At 42.4% G+C, this 23,623-nt stretch overlaps 1 protein-coding gene across 1 annotated transcript in view; it reads right to left on the bottom strand.

Moving 5' to 3' along the window:
* pappaa (pregnancy-associated plasma protein A, pappalysin 1a) overlaps positions 1 to 23,623 on the bottom strand; it is a 119,545-nt gene that overhangs the window by 82,786 nt on the left and 13,136 nt on the right. Inside the window, exons 3-7 of the mRNA XM_037753132.1 lie at positions 18,384 to 18,529; positions 17,792 to 18,085; positions 17,233 to 17,425; positions 16,825 to 16,946; positions 5,592 to 6,093 (exon numbers count right to left, since the gene is read on the bottom strand). Coding sequence (XP_037609060.1) covers positions 5,592 to 6,093; positions 16,825 to 16,946; positions 17,233 to 17,425; positions 17,792 to 18,085; positions 18,384 to 18,529 — 1,257 coding nt within the window. The remainder of the gene's footprint in view (positions 1 to 5,591; positions 6,094 to 16,824; positions 16,947 to 17,232; positions 17,426 to 17,791; positions 18,086 to 18,383; positions 18,530 to 23,623) is intronic.

Raw genomic sequence — 23,623 nt, 5'->3', positions numbered from 1 at the left:
TCCATTGCTGGACAAAAGCATGTGCGCTAAGCAACATATTGTGTTACCTGGGTGTCATAATGCACCTTTGGTTCGTTTGGAGGGTCAATAGTGCAACTCTTCGTAGCGTGATAACAACTCTTTAAATGTAGCTTTTCAACCTGTTCCCAATTAGGTTCATGCTCGATTCCTCCTGACCTCACTGCTAATAGCTATGCTGTGTTAGACGCTGCGGTTTGCAGCAGGGAAGAATGAAACAGAACAATTGGTGCAGATGTAACACAGTTCTATAAATTCTCCATCACTTAGAACTTGGTGAGTGGGGTACATATATATATAAGAACAACATTTAGAGTGACAGGGGCACTAAGAAACCGTAAATTGGTGAAAGCATTTATGGTCGGCATCATCTTCGAGTCTCGCTTGATGCGGCACGATCATTTGACACATGCAGGCATGTAATGGACAATATCCTGTGATACAGATGATTTCTGGCAGCTATCCAGGCTTCATAAAACCACACTTTCATCTGTAAGTGATTAGATATGATATGTGACTGATCTGAGATGCAACTCCGGCTACAAAGGGGCTTTGCTCCGGTCGCAGGCGAGGTGTCACGTGATAAGATTTCATCATTGGTGCTTCTTTGTGCATCCAGACATTCTTCTCGAGACCCCTGCAGGAACAGAGGTTTTTATCTTGGCTCGGGCACAAGGCACCGTAATATGCCTTTCAAAGGTGTTTTGATAGCACCAGGTGATTACACATGGAAGCATGTGGTAATGTATGGGGCCTGCTACTGAGAGCAAGAAGAGCGCTGGTGTGTGTCTGTGTTCATCTGTGTGTGTGTGTGTGTGTGTGTGTGTGTGTGTGTTCCTGTCTCTACTGTGTGTGCGCTAGGCTTATGTGTGAGCATGCATATGGATGTGTTTCCGTTCTGTAGCTGCTTGTTGTTCTTGGCTGAGAGATCCCAAATGAGAAAAGCAGATAATTTTAAGGAAGTTGAGAAAGTGTCTTAGATTGAGCCTGCAAGAACAACAAACAGGGGCAATGCTCCTTTCGGCAGCTGATGTGCATTTGAGGTTTTACTGTTATTAATTTTACACATATGGTATGCCTGACAAACTAATGCTACAAGTTTAGACCTAAAAGAGACAGACAAATACTAGAAAGGTGAAGTGTGTTGTTAATGTTGTATTAGACTGCTGATAAGTCTCGGGTTAATTGTTATAATTGTGATCTTTACATGACAAAAAGACGCAGTAATCACCAGTGCATCCTCTGCCCAAGAAATTCAACTTTCTTCTTGAACATCCATCTGCAAACCCACTTCTGATATCTAATTTGTTCTAGTAGTCCCAGATCATTTCTATATGGTTTGTCTGTTTCCTGGTCCTGGGATACAAATTTCTGGAGAGATTCTGGTGAGTGCACCAGACATCCCATGACTCCCCGCGAGGCCTATACGGTTCACTCTGTCTGCAACTCGTGAATATGGTTCATATTAGGAGGATTACGCAAGGCTCATTTCTAATGTCCCACATCCTATAGAGGAAGGGGTGGGTGGGTTGTGGGCTCGGCCAGCTATGAAAAGAGGAAACCGTTAAGTTTTCAATTCGGAGGGAATGAAAATGAACAGGGGAATAAAAAGTGTTGCCAAAACATTCACTCTATTTAAAACATTGATTGATTTCTTTCAATGACACTAAAAGTTAATATCAATTCAATATGAATACAGTTTAAATTTGAAATACATTCTTGTTATTTATGATATTACCAATGAACCCAGATTGTTGTAAGGCCCTGACACACCAAGCCAACGGTCGTCCGTCGGCCAGTTTGGGGTCGTCGGTGAGCGCTCGTCCACCTAGTTTTTTGCGGTGTGTCCCGCATCGTCGGCTCTAGTCTGCCCATTTGGGATGTTTTTCAGTCGATTCAGCGTGTGGAATCGGTGGCGGAGCTTGTCGGATTGGGGGTTCAGCTTAAACAAATCAGTGCACGATTCACAACAACATGGCCATCTGGAATGAAGCTAAGTGGGTGAGTGAGAGTGGTGTGAAAATGGTCGAAAAAACGCTGTTTTGTTTCATGTACGTATCATAACAACGGCTTGTGTATCTGCAGTCGTCGGTCTTCCGGTTTCACTTTTTGAATGATGGATACAGACTACCGCCGCCTGCTGGCAGGGAGAGTTATTTCCTCTCACGCAGGCGCAGAGCGTACGTGCTAACTGGCCATCGTCTGTCGTCTGTCAGTGTGTCGAAATGAAACTTGTCGGCCAAGACAAAGGAGACGTGAGGCGACGCAACAGTCGGCCTTCATCTCCGCTAGTTCTTTGATGTCGGCTTGGTGTGTCTGGGCCTTTAGGGAATCCGAATATGATTTTTTTTTTCATGTGTGAACTGTATCTCTCGGGCTGTCCAGAATGACATTTTTTGGGCGCGGCAGGCTGACATGTTCTTCTGTCTGTGTCAGTGCCTGTGACAGCGCCGCTGCTGCACTACTGGACACAAACGTGCCTCTAGACACGACAAAAAGTGATATCTGTCCGATTTATAACTAATAATACTGCGAACGGCCACGCAATTTCAGTCTCTCCTGGCAGGCATTCATTGTGTTGCACTGATTTGTATACACAAAAAGTGAAAAAATTAAAAAGGAACCTTGAAACAGCCAGTGTCAGTATATACTGGCACATTTTTGATACTGACAATGATAACCGCCAGAGCGCAGCGCTATTTTTTCACAATTAGCCAGAAAGTGTGTAGCTCAAAAAACGTAAAGAATGTAATCTTCTTTCTAAGAGGAGACATGAGGTAGACTGACTTCTCAAGCAGCAGCAGAGTAGCTAAGGGATGGATGGGGGGGTATAATGTGGAAGAGTTGTGTAGAACCAGGGTAGAGTCAGATTACAGAGGGGGTGTGGGGTAGTAATGATGCTGGGGGAGCTGCCCTCTCTCACTCTCTTTTGGCTGGGAGGTCTCTTCACACATCAGCTCTGAGATAGGCTTTGACTGAATGACAGCTCTGAAACCCACATCAGGAAGAGGATTAGCCGATGGGCTGGGGTGCCTCAGAGGGATGGGGTCAAACTAACCCAATCCTCCTACCCTCTCTCTTCATACTTTTTCTTTCATACTTGCCCCCCCCGAGCCCAGCAATGATTTACCCCAACTGGTCCAGCCTTTCCACCGCTGCGTCTCCTCTTCACTTGACCCTTCTTACTCCCCAGCATAATTTACTCTGTCACCCTGACCTCCCAGCCCTTAGCCATTCCACACTAACCACCACCCATGGATGGAGCCAAAATGTCAGTTGTCCTCTCGCTCAGTTCGCCCCCAGCTCAGGTGAAGGCCAGTGGCCTGACAGCGGGAGGTCAATCAACCCCCCTCGACCCTGAGTGAACTTTGCTCTTTACTCCACCGTGTCAAAGGGTATGCTTGTGAGGGTGACGGGGCGTCATCGTAGCCTCACATCACAGAATTCACATTAGTACTGTCGTGCCACGACATGCAACCAGACCCCAGAACATAGTAATACACTCATAAACTGCGTACCAATGCATCAATATCATAACTTTCCATGCAATGATCAATAACCAAGCGTAAAAGGCTTTTTTACATACCGGGGGGGGGGGGGGTTTCTTGTGCGATTAAATTTGCAACATATTTTTTCGAAACTGTTGTTTTTGTCATGAATGCTTTCACACAGAATGCGACTATTACGCGGCAAAAAAAGCAACGTAATTCTTTCCGGAACAAGGTCGTTTTTTCTGAGCTTTCGCACAGCGAATAAAGGCATCGACCAATCTCATTGTGAGGAACGGGTTGAGTTGTGCCCATTCACTGAGTATATAATAGGTGGACGTAGTCACCTCGATGGTTTGTGGCCTAGAGTTCAGCATTTTGGCCATCACCATCTTGTTTTCTTGGGACCAGAAGTGACGTGAGAGGGTGGAGCTAAGTACAACCTAACGCTGACATTTTTAGGTGACCAAAATGTTACAATTTACTTTCATGAACTGAATACATACTGTGAAAGAGTAATGCGGACAACTCTCAGACCGGACAACAAGAAATAAATCATAATACAATAATAAATCAAGTGAGAAGTAGGGTCATTTTCTCATACATTTCTATACAATTTGACTTCTTTTTGCAACCAGAGGAGTCGCCCCCTGCTGGCCGTTAGAAAGAATGCAAGTTTAAGGTACTTCAGCATCGGCTTCACTTTTCAGACCCGGAGGTTGCCCCCTGGTTGCGCCTATATTTATGAAACGACAAAACGGAGGCTCCGTAGGCCGAACCAGGACGGCAAACTTTATTACTCCTTTCAACCTTGACAAAAGCAGCGAAGGCCAGATCCACTCCTTCTGTTCTTACCTTCCACAATAAAAGCCATGGATATATAATATTCACGGATAAGTATTTTGCATTTTCGTGTCGTTTATTCGTTACAGCCCCGGTGTGTAACGGCCTTACCTCAAAACATTGTGAGAAAAGTGCAAAAATATCCCTTTAGCATGTTTTCTTTGTGTTTTTATGTTCTACAGTTTTTAGGTAAATTCTTTAATTTACAAAAAGACTGCGTATATTTCTTTTGTTCTTACACTTATTCTTCATTTCAGTGAGTTGAGGACTTTGATGGCTGGAACACACATACTTGCTAACTTCTCTGACCATTTAACAGAGACAAGATCCCATATGCTCTCACAACAGAAAATAGTCAGCCAGTGCCACTGACCACTACCACTGGAATGCAACCACAGCTAGTGAAATACACCACAGCAGTGAAACTACCTACAGTACATCAATAATCACTGAAGTGTGCCAAAACCCCCCCAAATAAATGAATCCCTACTGCAGACAGCCTTCCACGGACACGGCCGTTCAACCAGGAAGTTGTGCACGGACACTTTATGGAACAGCTAGGTATCATCGCTCCATCTTGCATAACATGCATACTCACCCTTTCGCCTCTTATCAAGCACTTTCCTTCTCATGTGAACCGCGCTGACAGCACGATAGTGAGATGGCACAACACGCAGCGGTGCCATGTATAGCACAATCTTTGTCGAGTCAGCACATTCCACGAAAGCAAAGCACTGAACTCTCACCACAGTGTGCAGATAATACCTTTAACAAGCCATCTGTTTGCCCTTGCTTCATGGAACATGGGAAAAAACAAATGTGGGCAACGGTTGACCTGTGACTTAGGAAACAAATGTTGGGCAGCAGATTTGAAACTTCAGAAGCAGTGGCGGCTTGCTAGCGCTCCTGGGAGTATTGAAAAGGATATCTGGTATTGCAAGAACATATTTTTGTGGATAGTTTCCACAGATAAATAAATATCTTCTTACTGGCATGTCCAAAAAAAAACTTAATTACATCACCCTGAGGCAGGAAGCTAAATGGTGCTCAGTGATTCTCAACTTCTAAAAGAAAATACTTTGGATACAAAACCATTGTTTCAAACCAAAGCATGTCCAATGTATTGTACAGTTCTCAAACCTTGACAAAGACCAAACTTTTACTTGATATGCTGCTGAGTTTTCAACTCAGGAAGACATATGACGATCTCATACAAAAGTATTCACCTACCAGGTCACTCACCTGTCTGTATATCGGCGGGTAGGTTCATTCAACATCAGACCATGTGGCGCATGGGTGAACGGTGGGTGACGCAACAGCCGGTAGCGTAGTGGTTGGCAGTGCCTACACAGTACGCAGTCTGGCTTGGACGCCAAGAGGGTGGCATCGATCTCTAGGTGCTGTTCCATAGTGAAAAACTGCACTCCGTACACCTCTTCCTCTATGTCCAGCTTCAGAGTCAGCGGGGTGTCGCAGAAGACATTACTGGGGCCCAGTGAGATGTTGTTCCCGCTGACAGTCAGTAGCAAGATGTTATGGATGGCTGGCAGCGCCGTTTCCTCGGGGCTGAAGAAGGTGACCCACACGGTCAGGGAGTCCGGTACCAGCGGGTAGGGGAACTCCAGCTGGAGCATGCAGCCCTGGAGAGGGCACTCCGACAGGCCGACAACACCTTGCTCGATCCCCGCATTTGGGCTCCAGGTGCGCACGCTTGGCTCGCATACCTGCTCCACATCTGGAGGGCCTGTGGGTGTAAGACAGACACAACACAAATGGAATTAAACATAAATCAGACACAATAAGCAAAAGTCACCTGGCCGTTTCATATGTTGACATAATGAACTAGATACAAATACACACATATGAAGTTATTTTACAACAATTTTGTATTTATTTATACATTTTTATTTTATCTATTTATTTATTTATTATTTCTTTCTTCTTTTCCTTATGTAATTTTTTTCTTTTGTAAACTAATTTCAATGTCATGGTACTACTGTCATTTTTTGTTGTCATTTTGTTTTAGAAAATACAATAAAATAATAAAAAAAAGAAAAAGAAATAAAAAAAGAAATGATTGGCCCGATTTGGGCGTAAACTGGGGGGGCCACTTCCTACCCACCTACAAGGCCTATTGAAAGAGGCTGGGACATGTGTCTTGGGGTATGGGGTATAACAAATGCGCACTGTAACTGGAGCTCTGGTCGTGCGTTGCAATTGGCTCATTTTCGGTGAGTGCAGACCATATTTTACTGCGCATGTGTTGTACTCCTAAGATATGACCCGTTGATGGTGTGTAACATCTCCTCTTTCCACCCTCCTTGCCCCCCATACTTCCAGCGCCCTTGCTCGGACCACATCCATCTCCAGCCTTTATTTTGATCTCAACTACACACCTGTAAAGCTGTCATGGCTGGTAATGATTGTTAAATTAGACATGTAGTGATGAATACAAATATTACATACTACAGGGCCTTGAATTCCTCAAAGGATGCAGAAAAAAACAGGTAAAATTGTAATGTCTATCTAAATTATAAAGCTAATAGCATTTTTATGAGTGCTGACAGATCAGGAATTTGCATCAGTGATGTTTTTTAGTGAATCTACACCTCTTGCGACATCAAGGTGGAGGTGAAACTGAGAGTTCATTGTGAGTCCATCTGCAAGAGGAAAGGCAGAGCTGAGGTGTGTACCTTTTGAGAGGGGGCCTGTGCAGGGTTCTCACTTCAGCGCAGTCATTACAACCTCTAACAGTCACACTCCAGCCATATTTGGAGTCCACACACAGCTAACTCGCATTATCCCAAGTGACGTACACTAACATTCATCAAGCACTTTTAGAAGCCAGCAAGCAGCAGACACTATGTTCTCCCTCGATTTCCTTTTGTGCATTTCCAAGCTGGCAACCAACGAAGCCATTTGCTAACCTCATTTCTGGGCACCGTGCAAAATTCCAGTGTTTAATCAAGTGAGGACTGAATATGGTTTCCAAGCCACATTATCTCAACACATTTATTATTGTACTGTAAGTGTGTGTGTGGCCAGTGTGGAGGTGAATTAAAGAAAAAGAGAGGGAGGGAGAAAGAGGGGGGGAGAATGAACTAAGATACTCCAAGAGCTTGGCTTTGCTCGGCTTATGTAGTCCTGGCTTTCTGGGTACATTTTCATTGAGTTTGCAAGGAAAGGAGCTGTAGCCACTGAAAATATTTTGTAATGTCAGCTGTTATGATGGGCGCTACTCCTGCTCTGGCGCTGTTGCTAATGTGGTCGGAGATTTAAGAGGAGACAGAATAGGAGTGTCATCCACTGCGTAACCCGAGGCAATGTACACTGTATTTCAACGATGCAAAGATGTATCCGCAATTGGCAGAACAATCTGTGCAAAGCAAATGGTTTGAAATCCGACATCAGAACCGCAATAATTTATATTTAATTATGTGCTGTTATTGCAGACAGAGCAGCTACCTTCAACAGGTAATCAAAATTCACAATGAAAAAGATGAATGCTATATTACATATCAATCCTCTTAAGATTCACAGCAGCCACCCCAAAAAAAAAATATTCTATCAGCTGCTTACTGCTACATAAACAGCCCAGCTCTGAAGTGTTTGACCTATAATTCCCTTAGTGCAGGGAGAGGGGGGCCCCCAAGGTGACTGAACCATCCAGACCTAAGCTTTGAATATGAGCCATTCATTCGCTGTTGATTAGCTGATCCCATCTGGGCATTAGACCAATGACAAAAACACCCGTTCTGTGAAAAATCTGATGAAATACTCAACGTAGCTTAACTTAAAGCATTGTTTCTGTACTCTCAAAAGCTCTTCGGTATCTCATGAACATATGTAGAGGCTGGACTACTGTGACTGAAATGGACAATGTTACATCTCATTGGAATTTGGGGATCAGTATTGGTATCGTTTCATGGAAATGAAGCTCACTGCTGCTTTCAGAGTACACAGTGTGTACAGCTGAATTGTGGGAAATCAGGTGGCGGGCGGGCCTCTAGAGTCCTGTTACGCATTAAATAGTAGAGATGGAAAACAACAAAAGATTCGATTACAATTCAAGATTTTTATTCTCACTTGAAAAAGTTCTATATTCTGATAATGACCTCAGAACAGATGGTAATGGTTGTGTATCAAAAGTCTTATTTCAGTGTCGACTGTGGCTAAATTAGCGCACAAACCAGCACTGCTTTTGGTGGCTGTAGGGATACTGTACGGTGGAAGCCGTGTACCTTTCAGCCTGCATTATATTTTCTCCCCCCTTGTGGCTTAAAAATCGATGAATGCAGCTTTAAATAAAAATATAGTAAATCAATAAAAACACACTATAGTAGAACTGGCAACCTGCTTATTATAGCATTGTTTAAGGTTGTGACTTTTCCTGTTCTTTTTTTTGGAGTTGGGGAAGTTCACACGAGTCGCTTAGTAGCCGTTCAGAACCAAAACAGTCCTGTAGGCAAGGTGCTGTGTTGGTGGGGGTCAAGTTGTTTCAGATACCAATGAAAAGACGAAATACGATCCACGAAGTCTACATGGATTCCAGGGCTTATCAAATGACAAAACACTGCAGGGCGGTTTATAATACTACGGGACATGATCTTACAACTTGTGATGATCTTTCATTGAGAGACACAGAATTCACATTACAATGTGATCTACCAGGACTGAGCGTGGGCACGTATTCGACTGGCCTTTGCTGAATGATGTTCCATTGCATTGTGGTAAAAGTTGAGTCTGGTTCAACCGTTTTTACTGCGCGACGGTCGCGTCTAGAAGGTAACGCGTGAATTGCGAGACTCTCTGCCCAACAACCAATCTTAACCTTAGCCATTCGAGGTCAATGCCTCACTCTAACTATTTAAGATCGATGCCTAACCTTAACCATCTCGTGAGAGTTTCCCAAATCGTGCAGTACCCTCCAGACACGACTCCCCTCCCCCGTCACCCTGTGTTTTTGTGTTGTCGGCACTCCTGCTGCGTCAACAGTCGCAAATGAATGAGGGGATTCATTATTTCATACAGCGCTAATATCAGTCTGAACACAGCCTTATTTTCATCCTTGACATTTTTTTTTCTTTTAGGGATTAAACATATTGGTTGGCAATAATGGCATTCCTTCATCTTTTTTACATTAACATCTTCTACTAACTGAATTGACAGTGATGTACTCTGATACTCCGCTGGGGTCATTTTTTTTTTGCCACATTTTTGATTCAGCTCCCAATCAACAATTATCTGTTTATTAAGTCATCTGATAATTGGAAAACGTGAGACAACATGGGAATTTCATAATCAGCCACTGTGCTAGCCATTCAAGCTTAATCATTTTCATGCACAGGTAAAGACAAAATACTGATTACTGTGCTGTTTTGAAGCGAGGACGATCGACGTTTGATACAATTTACGTCAAAATGAGTAGTTGAAACTCCAGGATAGATGCTGGTGCCTGCTCACTATCCAGCCCATAATCCTTCTGCTCTGGAGAATCATACTGATCCACAAAAAGTCCAGAGAGCCGGATGAATAAACAGACAGGGATATGTTCGGGCATGCACGCTTTATGCTTTCTAAGAAGTGTCTGGCTCTGGCTCTCACTATCGATGACTCACTGTCACACACTGTTACACACTTCCTCACTCCGAAGGCAGACATCAACCCCCTCCAACCCTACACACACACACACACACACACACACACACAGACAGACACTTCACAGACACACTTTATGAAGGCAACAGACACTCTACGGCTCGGGAATCAATGTCACATCATGTTGCATTCAGGGTATTTCAGAGGTTAATCCGTCAGAGCTGTTGGCAGCTGGTAGTTTTTTTTTTTTTTCCACGTGGAGCAGTTGACACAAGTGCTACTTTTGGGTACACATCACTACTGATTCTTTTGACTGATAGATAGAAAAAAAAATCAAGAGAGGAGCTGACATACAGTTGCCGTGACAAACTGATGAAAGGAGCTGAGGAAAATCATTGAGTACAAAGGTAGTGACCAGAAGTGGAAGGTAGCAAACTGCAAGAACAAAAATTGTGAAGATGGATGTTCCTTAAATAAAACAAATTATTTGCTTTTAATGCGAACGATAAAATGATTAAGAATAAATTGTCGACAATGTTTAGGGGGTGTCACGATAAACCGGTATAGACATGATATTTAAAAATGAAATATGGACATTATGTAAATAATACACAAATGATATTGTGTAAATAATTCAGTGCCTCTTAAATCAAGTTTTCGTTGATGATTGTGTACTCTCTCCACCTCCACTCATGTTTTGAGTGTAATTTATTTGCCAAAAAAGAGACAAAATGCACAATAAACAAAGTTAAAGATGAATTTGACTCATAGAATTTTTTGTTTTTCAAATTTTCTTGAGATATCACGATAATATTGTTGTGAATTCTTTTGGCTACGATAACCATTCAGTGAAAATCTGATACTGTAACAGCCCTCTTTCACATGGAGTATAATGTTAGCCCCTTGACAGGTAAAACTGAGCAGATTTTTGAAGGGAGCGTTGTGCTTTTCACTCTGTACGTATACTTGCCGACCCTCCCGATTTTCCCAGGAGACTCATGTTTTTTATTGCCCATTCTCCCATTTTTCTCCCGATTTTCATACCTTTTTTTTCCTTTTCTATATCTCAACCTGTTCCTGGCACTGTATAGCGTGAAAAGCCCTACTGTTTCCACTCGGACAACAACAGAGCTACACCTAATGTCGTTTCCCGGCGGAAGAGAGCTGCTCGCGACCATATATATATATATATCACGCTGTGATGTGTGGCGACTCGGCGAGCGTTGCGTTATAACGCAACGCTCGCCGAGTCGCCACACATCACAGCGTGCGACGCCCGAGTTGGGCTTTGCTGGACGCAGCGAAAAGCCATTGTGGCGCGGCGCAAACCATTGGAAATAATGGGTTTCAGAGCAGAGTGGTACCGTTGTGGCGGTGTGTCTAAAAGAGCCTTCAGTCAGTGAGAGGAGAGAGAAATGGAGAGTACTTAAGCTGGGCATACACTGTACGATTTTAGAAATGTTGTTGTGTAATTCCTACTCCTACTGTACGAGCAGATCGTTACCAATGTCAAGGCAAAGCTCAAATTTATGCGCTCACACTGTACGGTCCGATCGTCAGCCTCAACCCACATCCACAGTTCACACTGTATGTGTAAAATAGAAAAAAAAAACACGGCCGGTTCGGCTCCTGCGGGCCGTTCTGGCTGTTGACCTGAAAAGCTCCGAAAGCTCTGATGTAGGTAAAGTTTGTTTGCTAGCAGAGGTCTGTACGGGTCACAATGCTAACAAAGCAGAAACACGCTGCCTTGATCATCTGTGCCTTCCTGTCTGCTGAAACGTCTAAAAAAAAAAGAGGCAGCGGTGTAACGTTATATGGACTCGCTGTGGCGAGGAAAGCGTAGATAATATGGCTTGTCCATTTTGGAGAGAGAATCGGAGGTAAGTTATCTATTGTAGCCTACATTGTTATCTTGATAGCTACGCTCCGATTACTATAAAAAGAGTAGAAAAAAAGGCACCGACATTGAAGAATCGGCTTGTAGTTTAGCTTCTACTGTGCGTTCAATCATTCGACCATCCAACGGGCGGTCGGGAGGAGTTAATCACACCTCGCTGTACACTGCACGACTGCAAACGACGCCCAATGAAGCTGAAATTTGGTCCGACTCTGAAATGAGTCGTATGGCTCAAAATTCGGGCCAGAAACGGGTTAAATGGTAAAGTGTATGCCCAGCTTTAGAGAAACAAATACTGTGACTTAATGTGACTTACAACAGCCTGTACATGACGGCTATTGCATCACAGGAGAGTGTCTACAAAAATGTTACTTTGTGTCGCGCATTATGTAACAATTACGTGTATTTTGTTCATATCCGTTATGCCTAGTTATCCTACTTTGGAGCGTGGCTCTGTTCTTGAATAATGTCGGGCAGACAAACCCTGCGTGGCATCACATAAACCAGCCAGGCCTGACGCTGTGTTTCTTTCAACGAGGCTTCTAACGATATCTTGGACCGAAACATATACAGACACACATATGCTTGCTGTTAAGACTTACTGAGTAAATCCATACATATTTACACACAGGCAAACATTTTGCACATTCCATATATATTGCAAAGGCATATGAAGAATATTATTTTGTAACTGCACCCCGATGTGCAATAACAGGAATATGTATTCACATAGAGCTACACACACATTCCCACACACATATGTTGGCGAACATACACATCCTGGACCTTTCACTTCCATTCATGCACACTGCTGTTTTCAATCAACCCAGGATCCTCCCTTGTGAATGTCACTAACCGCATGCAATTCTCCCAACTATCTTGGGTGGTTTCCACCCCACCCAACCTCTCTTACCCCCTCCCTGAATCCATATCCATGTGTGTTTTTGCCTTTTTTTTTTTTTTCATTCTTGCTTTTTTTTTCCTCCAGCCATATTTCTCCAGGGCATAGAGTAGTAAAGATTTATGAGAGTTACTCTGGCTCTCTCTAACCTGACCACGCCAGTGTTTCCCAGTCAAGTAGTGTGAGGACACAACAAGTCCTTAGATAACAGGTGCCACGTGTTACGCATGAATGCTGATGAATGCACACATGCAGAGTCACACAATCGCATATGTTAACGTACTTATCTTTTAATATAAGGATTGTTCTGCCAATAGTTAATATGCAGATACTTTAGTTTACAGTAATCTTTTAGAGTCAGCAGTTTGCCAGAATGTCTATTGGAAGTAAGTAACTGCTGGACACATATGCACCATCACAGCAGGAAACGGCAGCTGTGGTATCCAGTGAGAAGCTGGCGTAAGCAGAGTTAACAGGGAATGGGGAGCTGCCACAAACAGGGACCCCTTCCAAGAGGGAAAATAGAGTACAGTTTACACACACAGCATGTTAGACAAGCCCGGACTTGCCTCTGGTACACTATAGCCAGTGTGAAGGCAAGGTTCAGTGACTTCAGAATCTATAGAGCATCCACACACAGACACAAATATTCAGACAAAGTGATACAATCAGAATTTTCTCTCTCTAAATTAAATTGTTTGGCATAATATACTTGTCATTATTATCATTATTTGTGTCGTATTGTTAGGTTATTATGTATTTTTTTGTTGTTGCAGGTGATTGCCAATCAATGCTTCCATCCTGTTGACGAAAAGCGATCTACACACAGGTATAATTGATTGATGACTTATTTCTATGCTGCTTTTACTGTAAAACCAAGTCAGCGCAAAACAATTGAAATGGATGAACTTAAAAGGGAGTGTTTGTAACTTTTTAAGCGTATAAATGTACCGGGTCGGGACACATGCGCGCTCGCGTATGCACGCTTGTGTGTGGCCGGAGCCTCTCCTCCGCTCCCTGCTTGCCTTCACTGACACAGCGCGCGCGTCCTCGCTCCACCTCTAGACGTGAACGCGCGCTCACTCCACACTGCAGAAGAGTTAGTTTAGTTCTGAGAATATCTAGTGAATGTACAGTGGACGTTTGTGCAGAAATAACTGCTGTAGCTCCTCCAGACCAACAGAGGTTTCCCGTGTCTTGTGAAGTGACGGGGCTCCGCAGCAAGTAACTTTATCGCCTCCCTCCTGCGTCCGCAGGGAGACACCAGGTGCCGGTGTCACGGTTCACGTTTCCAGCTGCGGAGTCCCGTCACAAGACACGGATAACCTCTGTCGTCACGGCTTGCGCTCCAGCCTCGGTCTGGGTCTCACTCACATGAGGAAGGGAAATAACTCGCTATTAGTGCATTTTACAACTTTTAAAACCTAATGATTTAAATAAGGGCTATTAGAGTGTTTGTACTGGGGAGTTGATTCACCTCAAAAAGAAGTATCCGCTGAGTAACAGACGTCTTTTTCCCAATGTAAGTCTATGGGAAAAAGTATTTTTGGGATCAATGGCATCACGTGACGGACACGGAAGTTGCAGTACCGCCGTTTGCCCACTACGAAAGTTGGGATCGACGACCGGCGCACTTCCTGGGGACTTGGTCTGTATCAATCAATCATGGTAGCGACCTGTCAATCACAAGGTAGCCACACCCTAAAGCATCCCCTGCTTTATGGTCTATTTGACTCTAAATGGGACCATAATTCACTAAATGAACATCATGCTGTATTCAAGAAGACTTGAAACTAGCGATTGAGACCATAAACTCATGTTTACAATGTTTACTGAGGTAATAAATCAAGTGATAAGTAGGCTCATTTTCTCATAGACTTCTATACAATCGGACTTCTTTTTGCAACTAGAGGAGTCGCCCCCTGCTGGCTGTTAGAGAGAATGCAAGTTTAAGGCACTTCAGCATTGGCTTCAGTTCTCAGACCCGGAGGTAGCCCACTGCAATCAATCAAACTATATTTGTATAGCGCCTTCCATACAGGTTAGTGTAGTTCAAAGTTCAGTTGAATAATAAGCTAGTTAGCTAGTAATAAGCTAGCTAGCTTAGTTCTAGCTAGTGCACTGTTTAGGGTAGCAGTTTTGTTTCTTGCTATAACATTATTGGAGTACGGAGGGTTTACCCAAGATAAATTTGTTAAATTCATGGGTTGGTCCTCGTCATGGCAGCATTTTCTCTTGTCAAAGTTAAACTACAAATATTCTTTGAAAAAACATTTTAAAAAGTATTGCTCTCACCTTTGTATGGCATTTCTTCTGTATGTGTTTTTGTCATTTTTAGAAGCGTTTCTTTTTCAGACTGTTAACATTAGGGCTATGACTGTATCTCTTGGTCGTTTGACAAATGACTTTGGATCTATTTCTGCGGTGAAAACATGAGGAGACCCTCTCAACTTGTTATTTTAAAAAATGCATTTTCTCTGTGGAGCAATAAAATTAGCCAATAGATTAACTCAGCTCACACATTGCAGGCAGACGGGGATATACTTGCTAGCCTAGCAACATTAAGGCTACAAACAACCCATACTGCAACATGCTCTTAATGGTGACATATCATGCTCATCCTCAAATTCATGTATTTTGGGTTTCTACTAGAACATGTTTACATGTTTTAATGTACAAACAACACATTATTTTCCTCATACTGTCTGTCTGAATATACCTGTATTCACCCTCTATCAGAAACGCTCCGTTTTAGCGCATTTCAATGGAATGGCAACGGAATTGCGTTTCTAGGAAACAGCTTGGGTCCATGTTTACTTCCTGTCAGATGATGTCATTCACATACACTGCAACAGGAAATAAACTGGGACACATTTAGAATGTTTACATTTAAAACTGTGAAATTGTCTAAATATTGTAGATTTGTGACATCACAAATGGACAGAAATCCTGACGGCTTGCACAGTTTCTGAATACGGGCTGTGTGTATTTATCTGTGGATTGAGCGTTTTGATACTTTCACAGTATTTATATATCACTTAGACCTGCTTTATAATATAAAATACATGAAAATCTCACTTTTTATAATATGGGACCTTTAAAGACACAGGTTCACTTGATAAACCAGCTGGGACTGGCTTGCTCCATTTAAAGCAAACATCTGCAGTTGTGAATAAGTAAATGTGAAGTCTTAATATCCAGAAAAATATGTTCTCTCAGACTGAACACAACCTTACAAGGCAGAGTGCCTAATGTCACTGACCTTGATTAAAAAATACATTCATTAAAAAGTTTATTAGAAAGTGTATATTGGGAAAACAAAAGCATGCACACATAGCTGAACAAAGTCACATGCATAACATCCAGAGAATGCTTGACCCTGTCACTGCCAGAACCACAGCGTGATCAGAGGTGCACAGATGGGTCGACGACTATTTTTATAACTTAAATACCTCATCCCTAATGCCTCTCTCGCTGCATAGTTGTTCTAATATGGATTCACTTGCGGGGCAAAAATAGAAAAACAATCAGCTAATTTCAGCATTTATTGCACTCAAATCCCCCTAAACTAACATTTTAAAAAAAGAGGATTTTAAGCCTTGAGCCCTCATATGGAAATTGTGGTACCATACAACATCATCCATTGGGAAGTGACCTCTGTAATCCTTCCATGTTGTCCCACGGCCCAAGTGTCATGAATCCAGTGAGTCATTTGCATGTTTTTAGGGTTGAGTCAGTCCCCAAATTTGTCGCATGTCTTAGTATTGACTCAGAAAATCGACAAAAGGAAAACCTTACATCACGTTATCATACCGTAAACTGTGGATGAAAGCTGGATGCGGCTTTGCTTTTATTTTAAATTTGCTTTAAGTGGATCATTATAATTAAGAAACTGACTAAAGACAGGTTCAGTGCAGAGTGAAGGATGAGTATGAGGAAGCATATTTGCTTTTATTATGATAAGCATCTGTGAGAACACACCTGTCCAATTTGTAAACCACCAACCACCTTACAATGACAGTGTCCAATACCATGAAACCTGGCAACCACTAAGTATAGTATATAGTATCGTACTGTACCTTCAGCCTCTCGTGGGGACCAGTGTCCGGAAGGGGCACACGGCCGTGGGGAGGAGGAGTTGGAGGCGTACTGCAGTAGAACTCTCCCCTCAGTGCATTTATCACACACTGATCCCACTTCTCTAGGAAACCAACAGACAGGCACAGCAACCAACTTAGATACAGGCCAAATACAGTAAAGATACAGGAATGGCAATAAGGTCAAATGATGAGAGTGTGACAAAGTTTTAAGATGGTGCTTCCAATTATTTGGCTCACTTCTAGTTGTTTGTGTCTGTCAAAAAATAATTGAACTTTAATTTTATTACTTGTCATATTAAGTCAAAACAATAATCAATAATGACATTAATCTTTCTTTATTACCATACACACCCACATCTGTTTGGCAACCTATGTAGCTCATTTCACCTGTCGTAAAAGTGTCCGGAAATCGGTGGAAACCATTCCAGGGTGATGGAACTATGATGCTGCTCAACCACTTGTGGTGACATTGGCACCGGCGGAGGTTTGGAGGCGGGTTGCCAGGTCTGGTAGATGAGGTCCAGGTAGCAGTGCATCCTAGCGACCTGGTTCAGCGTGAAGGAATCTGTGCAGGCATCATCTGCAGGGTAAACAGAGGTGATCAGTGTGTGAGAAGAGGGGGATTGGAAAGGAAATAAATCATTCCACTGGTCGAGATCCCGTGAAAAAATAAACCACCTGTTCATATTCCACAGTATCTTCTTCCATTTAACTATGACAACCAAAAAATGTTTTCCTTTTGCACGAGTGACATGAAAGGATGTGCCCCCCCGCTGTGTTTTTCCCATGAAATGTCCCCGCTAAATTCCACACCTGTCTCAGTATGCACACAGACTCAACAAATTCCTCTACGGTGATCTCTGCGTGTCGGTTTCATGCGAGGGGGTATAACTGTAACGTTTTGCCCCGGATAAGTAACAAAACATGTGTAGAGGCTCCGTCTCACCTGCATAACTCATGTAGTTGTTAAACGGCGTGTGTGTGAAGTGCCGACAGCCACAGGTTTCATTGCCAGGTTCGGGATCGTGGCAGCCTTTGTATTTGGGGGTGGGGTTGGTGTCCGCACACAGATCTCCGGTGTCCATCGAGGGCTCGGTCTCCAGACACGCGTCGTTGCACGACTCGATCTCCGATATACCTCGAAACACGTGATAAAGCCCGAGGCTGTGGCCGATCTCGTGGACCATTGTGTCGGTGTGACCAAATGTACCGTAGAAGGAAGGGTTCAGCACAATTCCACCTGAGGAAATGAGGAAGAAGACATGATGTAAACCGCTCAAGAGAGCACACAACACAAAAGCCTATTCCTATACAGTAAAGTAATCGTGGAGCCGGAGTAAGACTCAGACAATGCATTATTAATGGGCCCCCTCAGCTTCATTATCACCTTCTTGCCTGTTAGAGCCATGATTGAGAGAGAAACTGCTCGGGGCTTGAACTGTAATTACTCAAAATCAACAACCCAGGCTGCCAAAGAGGGGATGTGAGTGTGCGTGCATTGCATGTACTGTATGTATGTGTTGTTGTTTGTCTTCTACCCAAATGCGTGAGGGCCTCTTTGTCCCAGGGCCAAGTGGCAACCCCCGCCAGATCTTCATCAGAGGAATTGGCAAAGAAGACATTCAGGTGAGTCGAGCCATCCAAATGCAGAATCTCTTTCAGCTCTTTCACATCCAAATAAGCTCTGGAAGATAAAAAAGAGTATTTCACAATAAGTTAATAGCCCTACAATGAGGATAGACTCTTCCAAGTGAATGCAGATTTCAGCAAGGCAAAGTTTAACAAATAACAATAGAGATCCTAGCCAAAAAGAATTAGGTCCCTGTTGAATTTAAATATTTCTTTTAAGTGTATTGGCAATTGCATTGGCCCTTAAAGCAACAGAATGAAGGTTGAATAGGAATAATTGATCCTGTGAGGTTGAAACCAGTTGTTTTTTTTAACCAATATGTCCAAATAAATAAAGACTTTTAAGATAACTTTTCTCCTTGCTCTTCCTAAGAGTGCCTAAGAGTGCCTGAAGTACGTTTTTCACTTGGACGTGACCAAACTGATTTTTGGTAATTTTGTGCCTAGAAGTCCTGGCACGGTGATTGTGCACCTGCAGTGCGGTTATGACTGGTGCCAGATAAGTCAATTTTGACCAATCATATCTGGGATTTCTTTTCTCATCCCATTACATTTCATTGCAGTCCCTCCCTCGCTTACAGTAAAATAAAAGGGGGATTACAGACCAGTTGTTGATTATGTTGTCTGAGAAGTGCAAGAAGCAAGTAAACAGTACAATACCCCAAATATGCAACTCTGGGCGTATGGCGCTTTTGGAGTTGAGTTCTCATTTGTGGAGACACGAAATGGCAAGCCACAATGTTTTTGTGTACACAATGATGTTGGATTTGTTTTTTATGTTGGAAGACCGTGAATCATACAATAACCAGTGCAATACAACATTATTTTGTCTGTCTTTGACGATCCCCTTGAGTGTGCTTCTCGTTCATGTCGACATACAGTCAGAGATGTCATGGCGAGCCACATAAGTACCAAACAGGTGCTGGTGGGAATAAATCCACTTTACCAGTGAGACTAAAAATAATCTGGGATTTTTGGACATTTTTTTTTACATTACTTGATGTTTTTCATGGTTTTACAGGCTGCACTGTAGTAAAATGACACTTTTTTATTCTATTTGAATAGACACCTGATATAACATATTCAAATCTAATAATGTATTATACTGAGGAGGTGCTAGAGTGGCCATGAATAAAGCTACTGTACGTGTCCCTGCAGCAACACTGGTTTCCTTTTTTCTTTATTTAGGTTGCATCTAGCACAAAATGTGTTGTTTTTTTCTGATAACATTTCAAATCACTTCAGTTAATTGTTCAGGTATTCTGATGTCTACCTATCCATGACATAATGTTTTATCTCAGCCCGGGGATACGAACGGCAGCACCAATGACTGCAATCATTCAACACAATGAGATATTTTTTCCAGCAGTGAAACTGTCATTCATTTTATGAACACATCAAACAAGTGAGCCCGGCTAGTGGTCCTGGCAAACAGCATCAACAAGCTCATTCCTCTTTGAAGAGTCAAAAATCTCTTGCATAATGCTGAAGTGATAGTCTATTCCTTTTTTGGGCTCTAAAAGGCTTTAGAAATAGACACGCAATGGATGCAAAAACAGGTGTTTATTAGAAACAAAACATGGCCCTACTATCCCACTATTCCTCTTCTTTGGTTAAATGTGTACTAACTTGTAAACTAACACACTGTAATCTCAAACTGGAACAAATAAACATGTTGTTGGCACTCCTTTGTGAATGGTACCCAGTGTCTTGATAGTTGATACATTATAGCATCATAAAAATGATATTAGAAATAGGAATGGCACTCTGTGTGCCAATGCTTTGCCAAATAATAGAGACTAATTGGTTATATCCATCGACTGTATATAAGAATTAGACGTAGTCAGCGTGACGTCACCTATCGGTTTGTGGACTGCTGTTTTAATAAGACATTTTTAGGCGACCAAAATGTTCATAATTAACTTTCATGAAATAAAAACACACTGTGAAAGGGTTAAAGTTCCAAGATGAAAACATGGACAACTCCCAGACCGGACAACACCGTGGTAGCGACCTGTCAATCACAAGTTAGCCCTAAAGCATCCCCTGCTTTATGGTCTATTTGACTCTAAATGGGACCATAATTTACTAAATGAACATCGTGTTGTATTGAAGAAGACTTGAAACTAGCGATTGAGACCATAAACTCATGTTTACAATGTTTACTAAGGTAGTAACTCAAGTGAGAAGTAGGCTCATTTTCTCAGAGACTTCTATACAACCAGACTTCTTTTTGCAACCGGAGGAGTCGCCCCCTGCTGGCTATTAGAAATAATGCAAGTTTAAAGCACTGCAGCATTGGCTTCACTTTTCAGACCTGGAAGAATCCCACTGGTCATATCCAAGTTGCTATTTATATCTTTCAAGTTTGATTTGCACTTATACTGCATGATCACATTTTTTTTTGTTTACATGAACTCCACACCTGTTTTGATACCTTATGGTACATTAGGAAAGAATTTTAGAAAGATGCCATGTCAATAGTGCAACGTTTCAATTGTATTATTTCCATATATAATAAACACAAAAGATCTTGTCTGTAAAGGTTTTGGATCATTTCAGTCAATTGAGGTCTACTTAAGTTATACTACCAACCTTTAAAACGTACATACAATTTAATTTTGTTGCCACATCATTTTGAGTACACATCATTCTTTGTTTTTTTTCTTAAAGTGCACATCACATTTGTCCCACTTACTGGGGGTGAACTCAGGTAAGGATAAGGATAAAGCAAAAATTTCAAAGACTCGTGCCTTTGTGAAGTGCAAAATCCTGGAGTGTGCTATTTATATTTACTCTCCCACTCAACAGCTGACTCCAAATAAAAGTGTATTTACACTATGTTTTGAATCGGTGTACAGTTCCACTGGACAAAGACACTCGATTTGATGTGTTTTCTTTAGCGTACAAGCTAAGGGGGTGAGATTATCACTGACAGTAAAAGTCTACACACTGGTAAAAAAAATTCACTAATGTGCCTAATGTCATTTAACTATTTTCTGAAAAACTGCATTCACCGAGACTCACTGGCATGCAACGTAATTTATGATTAATGACCCTGTGATTTAAAAAAAAAAGTGATATCCCTAAAAATAGTAGCTCAAAGTAGAAAGGATGAAATGTGACATCTTGTGATTTCAGCTAAATTATAGTGGAGCATTTGGTTGCCAAAAGAAGTGCAACTGTGTGAGTGTTAAGCTCCACTAGTTTCTTTTTATTGGCCGGTATTCATTCAAGGTATAATATATTTTATTTTTATTAGATCATAAGACCGTTTTATTTGATGTCAAGACTCCAAAGTTGAACTACATTATTAAATCTATTTTGTACTCAGCATTTTCAAAATTCATTAAGCCCTTAAAATGTGGCCAGCTCCGCCAATGGGCTCTTTTCCCTTTTTTGGTTAATGTTTGAAAACTAAATGTCAGCATAAAATATTAAAATTGGAGTATAAAACCGAGCTGTCTCATTGCGTATATTCAACACAGCCTAAAGGAAGCAATTTAAAAGTCAGTAACACTGGTGGTTTGGCGGTGTTCTGGAAGAATTGACACCAGTGAGCTAATTCCCGCTATGCGACAAGCCTGCTATGGTTACCACCGATGCGCATTTCATACGCAGCTACACAACATGTTTCATAACATCTCTGCAAGCTTTTATTGGACAAGTCTCTCAGCCTCAAATCACAAGCTGGATAAGGAGCTGCTGCTTCGTGAAGACGCAGCGCTTCCTCAACAAAACAGACGTTTCGAATAAAAAGGTTCAGTGTGGCAAATGCTTTCTTCAAGCCTACGCAAGAGCAACTGGGGGTACTGACTGGGGGCCAGGTCTACGGAGAAAGGGAGGGAGAACAGATAATATAAGGCCACTCTTCCTAATAATTTCAGGAATTTCATTATTTCCTTAGAAAATATTTGTCCAGAGTTTTTGGACATGCATGAGGTTGGGGGGGAGAAAGGGTCAGAGGGGTTTGATGCTGAAATGATTGAGTCAGCAATGAAGAAGTTCTACAGTAGGGTCTGAGTTCAATTCTTCTAACGCCCTTGGTAACAAAAACACAATGTGCATCACACGCTGGATGAACAGGGAGACTTTCAAAGCAAAATCACACAATCTTAGAATAATCGATTTGATTTCAGACGCTGGTAAAGGTTTGGTAGAGGCTTAGGTTAGCTGCCACTGTGGGAAGCCGGTACCCAATGATTTAATCGTTTGTCGTCAGAGCAGTTTGGGCCTCTATCTTTCTATCTGTCCATCTACATCTTACTCAAACCACCTCCGTCAATGACCCTTTGCCCCCCCCCCCAGTGCAGCCGAGATGAGCCACTTGGGAAAGACAGGATTTTCCATGCATTTAACAACACCACTTTTCGGACATGTCCTGGGGGGGGGGGGAAAACTTTAAAAGACTTACAAAGAAAGAGAATGGGAGGAAAAACGTCAAGGAGTGAGTGAGAGAGAAAGGTGAGTGCAGAAAAATCAAGCATCACTGGAGGGCATCTCGTCGGAGGGAGTTCCAGGGGTGCGCGAGGCAGGCCTCAAACTGCCGTGTTAATGCTTTTATATCTGATACATATTAAATGGGGGATTATGACCTCATCCATTTACACCCATATATAATTCATATAAGCCCATAAATTTGCCTTGTATACATGTGTCTGGGGCAGCACAGTGTGAAAGCCGGGGTGAGCTGGCATGGCGGCGACGGTCCCACGGCCAAGAACACTTTTAAAATTGGAGGGGGGCCCTCGGCTTCTCTGTCATCGAGTCGGTCAACACCACAGCCCCTAAACCCATCATTCATCTCTGCCTTTATTACTATACTTGCACTCTCCTCTTTAACCTTCCAACTTACTCCGCTGATTATTTTTTTCCCTTCCAAGGAAAGAGACATGCGTAGGAACTGTGTCAACTCTCAGAGATCCGGAGAGAAGAGTTTGGAAAAAGCAGGATTTGGAGTCATATGGAATGGACTTTGGGATGGTTCCAAATTGTTGCCAGTTCGCCCAGTCCCCTATCTGAAGTGGGAGCTCTTAATAAGAGTACTGAGGTGAACACTCTCAGTCCAGGCGAAATTTGCAAACCTCTGCATCCTTGACTTCTGAACCGCAATGACCCCACCAAAGCACTATCAACTAAATTCTCTGGT

The sequence above is a fragment of the Sebastes umbrosus genome, chromosome 19 (genome assembly GCF_015220745.1).
Source record: "Sebastes umbrosus isolate fSebUmb1 chromosome 19, fSebUmb1.pri, whole genome shotgun sequence".
NCBI classification, from domain to species: domain Eukaryota; kingdom Metazoa; phylum Chordata; class Actinopteri; order Perciformes; family Sebastidae; genus Sebastes; species Sebastes umbrosus.
Note: the sequence above shows the minus strand (reverse complement) of the source record. Positions and strands in the feature narration are given on the sequence as shown.